The sequence below is a fragment of the Athalia rosae genome, chromosome 5 (genome assembly GCF_917208135.1).
Source record: "Athalia rosae chromosome 5, iyAthRosa1.1, whole genome shotgun sequence".
NCBI classification, from domain to species: Eukaryota; Metazoa; Arthropoda; class Insecta; order Hymenoptera; family Athaliidae; genus Athalia; species Athalia rosae.
In genome coordinates, this window is record NC_064030.1 from 8,735,652 (window position 1) to 8,748,115 (window position 12,464).

Genomic DNA, 12,464 nt, shown 5'->3' on the forward strand with positions numbered 1-12,464 from the left:
AACTGGAAATGAATCGATTTAAAGTATCCAAAAAATCAAAATAAATTGGACTACGGGGTGGTGATATATCGCTGTACGAGAATTCATTAAAAATTACTTACAATTAGCGTTGTCAAATCTTCGTTCAATATATCTATATGGTAGGGTGCTCGTTCTTCCGAATGAACTTGTCACGAAACCCTACCGAGTCTCTTATATGTATTTTGTGGGTGAAGTTTATAATTAAAAATATTTTCGGCCGACTGCGCTGCGGTGAAACCGAAGCGACCTAAATTTTGAAAATATTTTCACCTACGTCAATTGCAAAACTTGTGACTTTGTTTAAGGCGATGCTAATTTTTCGATGTTCACAGTTTGCAATAGCACGAGTTCGACTCGTGCGACGATCCGTTTGAACCTATAGCGAGAGAAATAAAGAATAAATAAGTTGATGAATGAAAAAAAGGAAACCCATGAATAAACAAATTATCGTTACACTTTTTGCGATTGTTCTAGCTCTCCTTCACGAACACTATATCCCGAATCTTGGGCACGGACAACATGAGATTTTCGAAAAACTATCGATCTACTGCGGCAAGTCGGTTTTCAACTATACGGAAAATGAAGTCGATTTGTACAAATGGGATTTTTACAACAGTTTTTATTTCGCTTACACCGTCGTCAGTACCATCGGTGAGTATACGTACACAACTCTGTCTTGAGGCCTTTGACATTGACACGTTTACGGTAACACACGATAAACTAGGGAACCAATAATAAAGCGGTGTGTTCTGTTGACCTATGCATACGATCGCATGTGATATAAGTGTAACATTCTTTGCATAATTTTTAAAACAATCTATCGCCTCTGGTTGGTGATATCAGTGAAGTCGAAAGTTGTTTTATCGGTTTAGCTCTTTGCAAGGTGTCGCGTCCGACAATTATCAGAGGCCCCATTCTCTGCGATTATTAGGGATACGCGCGGTGTAACGTCACTGCGTAAATATAACTTCATCATATACTAAAATCAATATAGAAACTATGAGATGTACCGTGATAATAGCCTCATCTTACTAAGTGATATTTAAAACAGTCAGTAAACGCAGACGCGACAAATATCGAATTATTATAATTATTACACCTACTTATGGGAAACTATTTCACGATCGGAGGACGACTTTTATAAAAAATCTCAATGTTACTTACCACCAGCGGGAATCCAAACGTAGAAGAAAAAAAAAAAGAAAACAGTTTCACGAGACGAAGAAGAAAAAAGCCATGTTAAATTTATTCGATCATACCATGAAACCGATGCAGAGCCACGTGTATGTTGATGGTTATCACATTTTGGGGATCGGTTTCCTCCACGAAATACTTGTTAACATTTTTAGCGTATCACTAATTGTAAGACCTCAATATTTATCGTCACAATTTTGGTTAACGAGACCCCGGTCGTCTTCTTATTTGAAATCAATCGTTTGGAGAATGATGTTGGAAGAGATGTTTCGACGCAAAATACGCCACGGAGTCAATTTAATTCCAGGGTACGGGAACCTCGCGCCAACAAATATGCTGGGGCGTGTTCTGATGATATTTTACGGACTGATCGGTATCCCGATGAACGGTATTCTCTTAGCACAACTGGGAGAATTTTTCGGAAATGTTTTCGTCCGGGCGCACAAGAAATACAAATCTTACAAGGAAGGACACTCGGATTCGCCGAAGCGACTCAACACACTGGAAACCCGAAGGGTCGGATTAGCTGCTCAGATATTCATGTACCTGGCGCCAGGATTCGTTATGTTTATTTTTTTCCCTGCGTTTTTGTTCTCGTATTACGAGGGCTGGCAATACGATGAAGCTGTTTATTACGCTTTCGTTACTCTTACCACCATTGGATTTGGCGACTACGTTGCTGGTTAGTGAGATATCAAGTTGAAACATCCGCTTAAGTTTGATCTAGACTTTAAGAATGGTGAACGGTAAATTTGGTGCTTCCGTCTCTAGCTAATTTTAATGATCTGAATTTTTCCATTCGCTTGCTTTACAAGGATATAATCATCCGAGGTGAGTGGGGGTAGTGTATCAGAAACGAGTCATTTATTTCCAATGGCAGACTTTCAATTTTGGAAGCGTTTTTCCTCTTTAACGTCCATACGTATTCGATGATGAAATTTCATGGGTTCCATTGTCCGTTATTTTAGGCCAAGACAATACGAAGGGAAACGGGATATTGTGGATTCTATACAAAATCTTTCTGATAGTTTGGATAGTCTTCGGACTGGGATATCTTGTAATGATTATGAGTTTCATCGCTCGAGGAATGAGGAGTAAAAGGATAACGAGACTCGAGCACAAGCTTGCGATGAATTTGAAACACACGCAGAGTAAAATTTGGAACGAATTCAACAAGGATGTCAATTCGAGCGTCAATTATTTGCGGAGGGTCTTCAATGAAATGTATATTATGAAGCTCAAGGTACGCGCCTCCTTCAATACGCCCTCCGATTATGTTGTATCAAAGTCTCCAACCTGAACCTATTGCTGAAAAATTCGTTTCCCATTTTTCAGCCGGTCTACCAGGACGAATGCAATTACGAAATTCCTTCAGACTGTAAGTTCGCTCGCAGTTCGAGCTTTCCTGATCTTCGCGAACTGATTTATGGCGGCCTAGAAATCGCTCCACCGACTCAACCCAGGCGACGGGCGAACAGCGAAATCGCTCCAGTGGTAAGCAGCGATTCTGAATTCGAAAGAATTCGCATCGTTTTCAAGTATTTTCCCTCCGAGTAATGTCTCTGCGATCCTTTTTTCTCCATTTACAGATTCAATACGAGAACGTGAACCGCGTGAGGTCAGAAAACGACCTTCAGAGAATAGACAAAACGGCGACCTTCGCTTCTCACGCGGTGGTTCAATCTGCCGAACTCATAGCTCATCTCGTGAACGCCCTGGGATACATTCCGCCGTCATCTGACGGATTTCACACACCGGACGATGAGGAAAATTGCGCTAACGCGAAGGGCGTCGAAGGTTTCAGCGATAAAGAGATCTTAGCTGGTGAAAAGTCGTGGGCTGGTTCGGGATGGAGAATCGGCCCCGAGAAGGTCTCCATTTCTCCTCGTAGAGCAAGAGCGGCGAGCGAAGTGAGGCTACAGAAAGACGACGCCGGTTTTGGGCAACAACCGAACAACGAGTGGACTTGGTCCGGGCCATCCGCGTCGAGAAACATCCAAGAGATGATGAAAGCGAGAAGAAAAAGCGGCGCGTATACCACGATAAAAAATGCAAGAGCTCGATTAAATTCTGTACCACTTCCGTCCGTACCGAAAACCATAAGACCCCGGTGGCTCAATCCATTTTCGAGTAAAAAAGAAACGACCGAACCGTCCAAGCGGGATTCTTCACCCGAGGAGGATCTCGAGACTCACCTGAAGGAAAACTACCTTTCGCATACTGCGAATACCCGGCCAATCGTCGGCGATTTTGACCGTCGGCGTTCCGTTGCTCCTCATTATTTCACCCACTGTGGCGGAAACTTGCCTAACACTCCGGAGGGAAATTTACTCGAAGAAACATCGCTCGCCGACTTCTTGCGCGCTTTGACGGCCCTTCATTCGAGGGTCGGTGCCGTCCCTGACGATCTGGTCAATAGACCACAGAGAAAAATGGGCACCGCCAGTCTCACGCCACCGAAACTTCCCAGTCTTCTCGGTCTGTTTTCACCACCAACAGAAACTAATCATCAGAACAGTCATAGTACGCAGAGTACCGTCACAGCTGGACAAATGGCCGCTCGCAGGTATTCCCTTAGACCAGAAGCGAACTCTGGAGCATCGACACCCGGATACCGACGCAAAGGAAGTCTGATTCCCGGACCTGGGCCCAGGAGATTTTCCCTCAGGTCGGTCTTCGCTCCCGGAGGACCTCCCTTGGCAAATCCATCACCGTATGCTACGGTAAGTTGAGATAACGACGATGCGATCAAAATAATGAATGAATGAATTTGAGACGTCTATCAAGCTGGCAATCGCCACAAGGCCAATATCAAGTTTGCGTTTACTATGAGTAATAATTAAGTGCTAATTAGACGCTAATTGAAAAAAAAACTGCCACGTTCGATTCAAGCTCGCAGCGCCACATGAAAAGATCCACTAAGGGTGGAGTTATTTTGAAAGAATGATTGCGCGGTGATTGAATGCTAATTAGGTGCTCCTCAAATATCCAAAGCCCGAAATTGTCGCTCGTTGTTATCGGAGCAACTAATTGCCATTTAATTATTACGTCAGTACTTTTTCGGATTCGTTATCCCCAATGTAGATTCGATCCTTGACTGCATCGGCAGCCCCACTGCTGTTACAAGAAAATCAGAAATGAGGATACGGGCTTTGGATATTCTTGGAGCACCTAATTAGCATTCATTTATAACGTATAGTAAACTTGATATTTTCCTTGTGGCGGTGCCAGCCTGATAGACGTTAATTCGAGGAATGTAAAGTTCGCTTATACGCTAAATCTTAATTCTTTCCATAGGACACCCTCCCTCTACATGAAAAGGAACGCGGAAATCCGCCGCCATATTCAGCTGACCCCTTCGAGTTCGAGTGCCCGAAGGAGCCCCTGGTTTCCGCTGAGATTGGTCCGGCTCAGGACTCTATTATACATCCGGTGCGTGCACCGCACGCACCTCGTAGGTTTTCTCTTCGTCCAGCCCAAATCGGAGTACCACCAGCACCCGCATCGCCAAAGCCATCTCTGATGGGAAGACCAGTGCCAAAGTGGAAAGGTGGGATGCTACAGCGTCAAATAAGTGAACTTAATCTCCAAAGACGCGCGCGGGCGTTTAGTTTAGGCGACGTTAATTCGATAAGAACAGAACGTTCCGCGAATCAAACTAGTCCTTTGGCCTTGCCAAACGCGACGTCGAACTCTTCAAATTTATCAGTAAGTCGGCCACCGCTTATGACCGAAAGTACGGACAAGTTGAATACGTTTGGAGCGGTTAATAACGCGACAATTTCTTCGCTCGGTGCCTTTCCGCCTCCAAGAACACTCGCTAATGATTTTAAACAAAATTCGCGCAGTGGTTCGACCAATCAGCTATCGGTAGCGCATAATTTCAAAGATAAATTGGGATTGAAAGTGCCGCGATCCTCAGATCTGATGCGATCGGCTTTTAGAACGGGCTTGAACAAGCCTGATCTAGAGCCTCCTAAAAAAGCCCTCGAAGTAGACTCAAACGATTTGGCTGACGCTCGATTGATGCATCAGCAGCAGCAAACGATGTTTGAAGAGCTGCAACGCGGAAGCAGTTCTGAAGGGCTAACGGTTAACGTGGCTCAAAAGACACCGCAATTATCGACTAATACGTTTAAATCTGATCTACTGCAAGTTAAAAAAGAATCTGAACCGCATCCTATTGAAACTTATGGCGAGATGCTGACTGACGTCAAAGAAACTGTTCACGACGTAATGAGCGTGAAGTCATCTCCTACCGACGCGAATAACTTTTCAGCACTTGAATCTGTTGTGGTTGAAAAACCTGTCAGTAAACACAATCAGCCTTCTACGAAGGACGATATTCTCTTACCATATTTTACCTCTAAACGAAATTCACTGACCGAAGTCAAGGTGGAATCCTCGACGGAGGTCGGGAAACCACATCAGAGCGGTTTGTCTTCGGAAATTCCGAAATTCGGTGGCGTGCCGGAGGAATTGAAGGACAATTCTACCGGTAGAACGTCATCGATGATTTCGGAAAAGAGCACGGGATCGAACGAGGGCGAAAAATCCACGGGGAGAAAAATCTCAGCTATGTCGCAACAGAGCATCGAACTTTGTTCAATATCCGGTAGCAGAAAGAGTTCAACGTCTGCAAGGTCAGATAAACCGAGGGTTTCTATAGACCCTTACAAAACGCCGCTGGAATTTCAGATTGAAAAGCCAGCGACGAATCCATTCGAACAATACAAAGCGACCGTGGAGTGCAAACTCGATAGACCTCGGGAACGAAAAACGGCAAAGAGCGCGACAGAAACGAAAGTCGACACTGCTAGGTATCAACGTAACTCGTCGAATCTTACCTCTACCGATGAACCGAAGCCTGAAAATATTTCGGGTAACAACGTCGACTAGACATGAAGACGACGCGATATGAAAGAACTTGTCCATGTTTAGAAAAAAGAAAGAAAAAAAAAACAAATAAAATACGTGTTATCGATTAACATGCGTTGATTTAATAGTTCAAAGGACGAACCTTACAATTTTTTCTTCATAAACAGTAAAACCAATATACATATGTATAGTAAAACTGATGTTACATATTGTAGATAAACTATGATAAAAAGGCTGTGGTAAATTAATTAGGGTCCAAGTGTGCCTTTCAAAAAGTGATCGATGTATTTAAGTCTGTGTACAGTTTTAAGAATATGTAGAGTTACTACTCTACATATATAGAGTTACTAGGAATAAACTGCGACGTGGGAGTCATTCGTCTCATATTAGTCGGTGAATCATTCCAATGACAAAATTAATTGTTGATCTTAATGTAGCGGTATATGTCGAATAACGTGAAATTGTAAATTACCCGTGTTGAATAGTTGAAAATATATTACTTATATTCCAGACGAGGACGTGGCGGGACCAACTCCAAATATCTATTCTAGTAACGATTGGAGGTGTGCTAATAGCACATAAGTATTGTAATTAAAAAAAAGGAAAAAAAACTACCGGTGGTAGTGAGACGTAAAAGATTTTGGTCTATGTCTAACAAAATACGATAATTATTGTGAGTAGGTTAATAATTATCAAAGGAACATAAACCAATATATTAAAAATCTTTTTGTAATTCAAAATTCTTTTAGTTTCTCTAACTTTCGGGGGCTTTTTTGGGCAACAAATGAAGAGAAGACGAATTGTATCATTTGGTGTTTTATTTCAAATAAATTGGTGCAATAAATTAATGAACGTATGTACTTAGTTTTCTAGCTCTACCTACAACCATAAGACCATTTATGTCAAGTTCGGCATTCTTTGGCTCGAAATACCAGATATATCGAGTGCATTATCAAAATTAAAATTAACACTTCAAGTTCCGAATATTCACCCATGGACTTATTGCCTCAAATAATAGCGCTTCGTGATCAATTGAATTACTGAATGGATGTACCACGTCCTACGTATAAATGCATAATTGATTATCGACCTGAGCATTCCGTAAGTACGCAAGTAAATTCAAAGTCAGTTAGGAAACGTGTGATAATGATCAGTCGCATAAATTAATGAGGTAATAATTTAGTTATTGGCCTGATTAATTAGCTAATATAGATCTGAAAGTATTTAACATACGTTACGGTGGTGAGACCGGATTTGACAGCCATTTTCTTATTTCCTCAACGAGGTTAGCCCTTGGAACTGCTCGTTCAGCTCTCGTAGCAACTTCTCGCAGCGTAACTTCTCCTCGCGCTAGTTCCCCCTCTCCAAGTATTACGACCAATGGGATTCCACTGTCTTCGCAATGCTGCAACTGGGCTAATAGCTTAGGACTTTTTTTGTACGATTGTTCAGCTTTCAATCCTGCCTCCCATAGTTCGGAGAGAACACCCATTCGTTGTTCGTGTAAGTTCTTCTGTGCACTAGCCACAAAGACTTCGACCTCTGCGGTGCGAATCTTCTGTCCTTTGTTCGCTAGTTTTGACTCAATCACACTGAAAATTCTTTCCACCCCAAGAGACACTCCAACACAAGGAACTTGTTTCTTTTTCGAATCAAACATCCCTACGAGATTGTCGTAGCGACCACCACCAGCTACGCTTCCCACGCCAATGCCATCACCTTTTAGGAAAAAAAAAAGTAATGACTCAGTCATGCGGAAGAACAACACTCTACTACGAAAAATAATGGTAGTTTTTACGCACCGGTCAAGATAGCCTCGTAAATAACGCCGGTGTAGTAGTCGAGTCCCCTGGCTAAGCTTAGGTCGAAAACAATTTTGTCGGACAGTTTATAGATTTCACAATACTTGAGCAGCAGTGCCATGGAATCGAGTCCACTCACAGCAGCGGGTTGGTTCATCAGAATCGCATCACTGCGTAGTTGCTCGATGAGTTCGATACCACCTTTTTTAGATACATAACTACCAATTTTGTCAGCGATATCTCCATCCAATTGTTTCTCTTCAATCATTTCTTTCCGAACTTCCTCCCAAGGACTCTTGTCCAATTTATCTACCGCTGAGCAGATGCTTCGGAATTTCTCTTGTGGCACACCGCATGCAGCAAAAATACCGTCAAGAAGAGAACGATGATTCAACTTTATAACATAAGGTCCTAGATCTAGAGAAGTCAGAGCTTCTGATACGACTCTAACACATTCTGCGTCAGGGATCATAGGATCATATTGACCTGCTATATCAAAATCCTGAAATAAAATAAAAACGTCAGAATTGTAATATCAAATGTTCAATACATTGACCACAGCTAGATATCTCCAGGTACTTACACATTGGTAGAATTCACGGTACCTGCCCTTGGTCATAGCAGGATTGTCTCTACGGTAAACTTTGGCAATGTGGTACCTTTTGATCGTAGAAACTTTGCCCATTGCCAAGTACCTGGCAAATGGAACAGTCAGATCATACCTCAGAGCTAAAATTTCTCCACCTTGGTCTTTCAAGTCATAGATGAGTTTTGAATCTTCTCCATATTTACCAGTAAGAACTTCCTACAATTGAATGAGTGGATTGTTTCACCTTGTTGCAAACTAGGATCCCTTTAATTTACATACCTTCAATTCAAATATAGGTGTATCGATTGTTTCCGCTCCATGGCGTTTAAATATTGCAACTATTTTTTCTAATACTCCCAATCTTAGTGCCATTTGTTCTGGATTGTAATCTCTGGTCCCCTTCGGGGTCTTGAGAATGAGTTTTTGAGGACCTGCATTCTCATCACCTAATTGTGCTTTCAAGTCTAGTAACTTTGCCACCTCCTCTGCTATCTGCAATTAAAGAAAACATTCGATTCAGTTTGCATCATATATTGTCCAGTAGTATTCAGCTGGAAACTCAGAATATCATACCGATTTACAAATTTATGAGTGTAGTAATATCGAACTGAATTTTTCAAGTATGCTGGAGAATTATCTACACTAAATTAACGTCTGCTAGATCAGAACACTGGGCATTAATACGGAAAAGACAGGGCAGCCACGTACCTGTGGGGCACTGGCCGTTGTCGATGAATGAAATTGCCGTGCCGCAAAGAAGATATTGATGCGCATCAGACGAAACATTGCACGATACACGGTTGATACCAGAACCAGAATCAAACAGAAAAGCCCACCTCAGTGCTGATTACTGTACTACCCGAAACACGAGATACAATCAGAGTTAGCAAGCTTGCATGGTACTGCCACAGAGAAAATTTTATTTTCTAATCACGAAATAGGCAAAATTTGTCAGAATCGGTTTAAGAATTGCACATCAAAAATTTACCTAATCATTATTGTGTTTATGTGAGAAAAGAAGATATCATGAGGATTATTCGTGCAAGAATAGTTTGAGATCAACGATGATTTACCAATTAGATTTCTCTGTTCTTTTTCGGAAATAGTCTGTGGCAGCCCTGCTAGCTCGGCATGCACGGCTGCCTCACCTTTTTGTCAATGTTTTTAGGGTCATTGTTACAGGTGCCAGTCAAGCGCTCAACTTTCTCCACCAAAGAAGAAGACATAGGAAATGAGGAAGAAGTAATACGGCATGGTAAAGGGAAGGTAAGACGTTCAGCTTCGGAGTAGCTTTGGAGATGGTCAAACCATCTTTTTAAGTGTGGTAATTTGCATAGCTTGCCATACTCGTAATTGCTACAAGCATCAAACAGTTCAATATCCTTTGAAGTTGGTTGCCAATTGCAGACAAAGCTCACATTAGCGAGCTCTTCATTCAAATCAGCTAGCTCAGAATTTAAATCTATCAAATCTGGTAATCCCTGAGAAACGAAACAGACTTCAGCTGAGTTGTTAATTAGTTTCTAGCCCGTTATCACTAACATGCAATGCTAAGAAGAATTTTAGTTTACAATTCTGTCAAGGTACATTTAGTAAGTATGATAATATGAGTTTGGTGCACATGAATATGAAGAATTTATCCGGCGTTTTGGAGGGATATGAGTCATTGCTAATTAAAACAGGTTTGGTCTGTCGCTTAATGCTATGTTGACTCGATCGTCTGAAAATTTAATAAACAAAAGTAAATTCAAAGTCTTCAGTTTATATCTCGTCAATCGTGGATTTTTGATTCACCAGATGATAACCTGCTAAATATACGACTCGGAACATGTTTTAACATTTCACGATATCCGGTGACTAGAGGATCAAATCTTCAGTCACCTCTAAAACCTGACCCACCTGAATGCGACTATCTGATGAAATTTACTCTGCTGTTGAAGCAACTACAACGGATCTAGTTTGATTTGCAAAGAGTACGGTGAAAGCTTATCGTTTCTAGAGTGAGTGATTGTAGGTGTCAGAGACAGAGAAGTTGAATTGAGAGCGTTTGGCAAGCCCTGAAACTTGAGTCTAGAACCATATGTGCGGCACATGGCACAGGTGGGTAAAACTTTAATTTTCCATGATCTTACGGGATTGTAAATGCAGTGAGCGACATACCTTGGCACTTTCAGCTTTAGCTGCTTTCAATTTTCGCACTACTTCTCCCTGATCTTTGATAAGATCTAGAAGTTTTGTTCTTGTTTCATCAGACATGGTCGACCACCACGCGGTTTTGCACCCGACTGGATAGGATAGGATATTGTAGTTCCAGATCCGAACGTTCCTACGTCACGCGCAAGCGTATCCATCACGTTGACTGAAGATTGGATACGATTGGATCAACTGCAGAACTGACCGGGACCAAGACCCGTAGTGAAATTAAATCTCCCGCCATTCACGTCGAGCAACCGGACACTTTTGTCTATTGTTGCAATACTCTCGATTTTTGCAGCGAGTTCGTACTGTTAGCGTCCCAGATTCGAAAAGAACATTCACTCACCGATTGCGAGCGTTCACTAAGAATTTGTATCCCTAGTCAACGTTACGAGCAATGATCAGAATATGATCAACTCCAGTTTTGATCAACTCTCAACTCTTATGCGCGAAAAGTTGTCGATATCAATATGATCGTTTAGTTTAGTTTGTTTATTTCATTTGAAAGAGTTGATTATAAACTGTACACATACATGAAATTTATTCAGATTAGTTAATGCGATGGAGATATGCGTGACGTGAATTAGTAATCGCTTCTAAATTCGCTAAGAAATAAAAGTCGGTAGCGATTTGGAGGCGACCTTCTTAATATTATGCTCATTATTATCACCAGACGAGATAAAATTTCAAGGTCTAGTTTTGCAAAGAAAGTAGCTTACTACTACTACGTACAAGGAATATGATTGCACACTATGATGTCGTACGTACGTACGTCATGCTCTATTTTACTTATAAAATGACCGAATAATGCTCCGGGGTTGCTTACAATGGGCAAGGTTGTGTGAGTTCTAGCATCGAGTAAAAGTATAGTTACTCAACGGTTGTGGACTTTCCGATCGCACTGTTCCGGATCGTCTGGCAAAATGTATTCTGCTGTCGTTCTTCATCGAGAATGAGCATGTGCATATTACCCCATTTTTTTCACTTCTATTTTCGCGCTTCTTCGAGCTTTCAATTTTTCAATTTGCCATCGAAAGATTTCAGTTTTTTCAGCGCGTACTATTGCGAAAAGATAAGATCTGGAAAAGTAAAACCATTTTTCTACCGTCCAAGCATAGATATATTGAATCTATGATGCAAATGTAAGACTTGAATTTCCCAGATAGCGATTTTGTTTTCATTTTGATCATTTTTTTTTCACGCATTGCTGGAGAATTGTATGATTTTTCAAATTTTAAATTGAATAACAGAAAATTGAAGCTCAGAGCCTTCGATTTTTTTTTGATCTTTGAATATTAAATATTTTCCAATTCGTTTCAATATATCTATGGTGCGATTGTATTCTGATGTATTTCAAGTTCAGGAATCTGTATCTGTGAACTAAATTGATTCACACCAGAAACAATGAAGTTGCCATCCGTCATTGAGTCTCTCGATCTTTTTGAAAGACTTGCTGAACAGAAAAAGAGTAACACGAATCTTCTTAGGGACATATCTCAATTTCTGACTCACCAACCAATCAAATAATCGAACTCTTCAGAAAATTAATGAAATGTCATCTTTTATCAAATTGTAAATATGATCAAGCTGTAGAAGATAAAATCAGAAATAGGAGGGCCAACTGCATCGGCGGATCAAATGTCGAAGCAGTTCAAATATTATAAAACATCCAATTGGCGTTGCAAAAAAGAGGCTCGCGATACAGATGCTGAAGAATCAATGACTGAAGTTCCGAAGAAATCTGTGAGTCAAACGGAAAATTCGATATCAGTCTTTTTTTATGC

The 12,464-nt window shown here is 41.2% G+C and overlaps 2 protein-coding genes across 9 annotated transcripts in view; one reads left to right on the plus strand and one right to left on the minus strand.

Annotated features, from left to right (window-relative positions):
- Positions 1–6,941, plus strand: part of LOC105690174 (open rectifier potassium channel protein 1) — a 37,407-nt gene extending 30,466 nt beyond the window's left edge. For all 4 annotated transcript variants that reach the window (XM_048655644.1, XM_048655646.1, XM_048655647.1 and 1 more), the window contains exons 3-8: positions 496–672; positions 1,523–1,897; positions 2,184–2,458; positions 2,551–2,709; positions 2,805–3,938; positions 4,513–6,941. In XM_048655644.1, coding sequence (XP_048511601.1) covers positions 496–672; positions 1,523–1,897; positions 2,184–2,458; positions 2,551–2,709; positions 2,805–3,938; positions 4,513–6,114 — 3,722 coding nt within the window. In that variant the 3' untranslated portion in view covers positions 6,115–6,941. The remainder of the gene's footprint in view (positions 1–495; positions 673–1,522; positions 1,898–2,183; positions 2,459–2,550; positions 2,710–2,804; positions 3,939–4,512) is intronic.
- Positions 6,894–10,798, minus strand: LOC105690175 (histidine--tRNA ligase). Of its 5 annotated transcripts, none has more exons than XM_012407754.4 (6): positions 10,645–10,789; positions 9,633–9,965; positions 8,764–8,976; positions 8,479–8,700; positions 7,896–8,397; positions 6,894–7,812 (listed from the first exon to the last, which is right to left on the minus strand). In XM_012407754.4, exons 1-6 carry the CDS (start codon positions 10,738–10,740, stop codon positions 7,328–7,330), a joined length of 1,851 nt encoding a protein of 616 aa, XP_012263177.2. In that variant the 5' UTR covers positions 10,741–10,789; the 3' UTR covers positions 6,894–7,327. The 5 variants fall into 5 exon arrangements, with proteins under 5 accessions (XP_012263177.2, XP_012263179.2, XP_020710416.2 ...); XM_012407756.3 differs by lacking the exon at positions 9,633–9,965 and adding an exon at positions 9,193–9,334 and having other exon boundaries at positions 10,645–10,786; XM_020854757.2 differs by lacking the exon at positions 9,633–9,965 and adding an exon at positions 9,193–9,339 and having other exon boundaries at positions 10,645–10,768.
- Between the last annotated feature and the right edge of the window lie 1,666 nt (positions 10,799–12,464).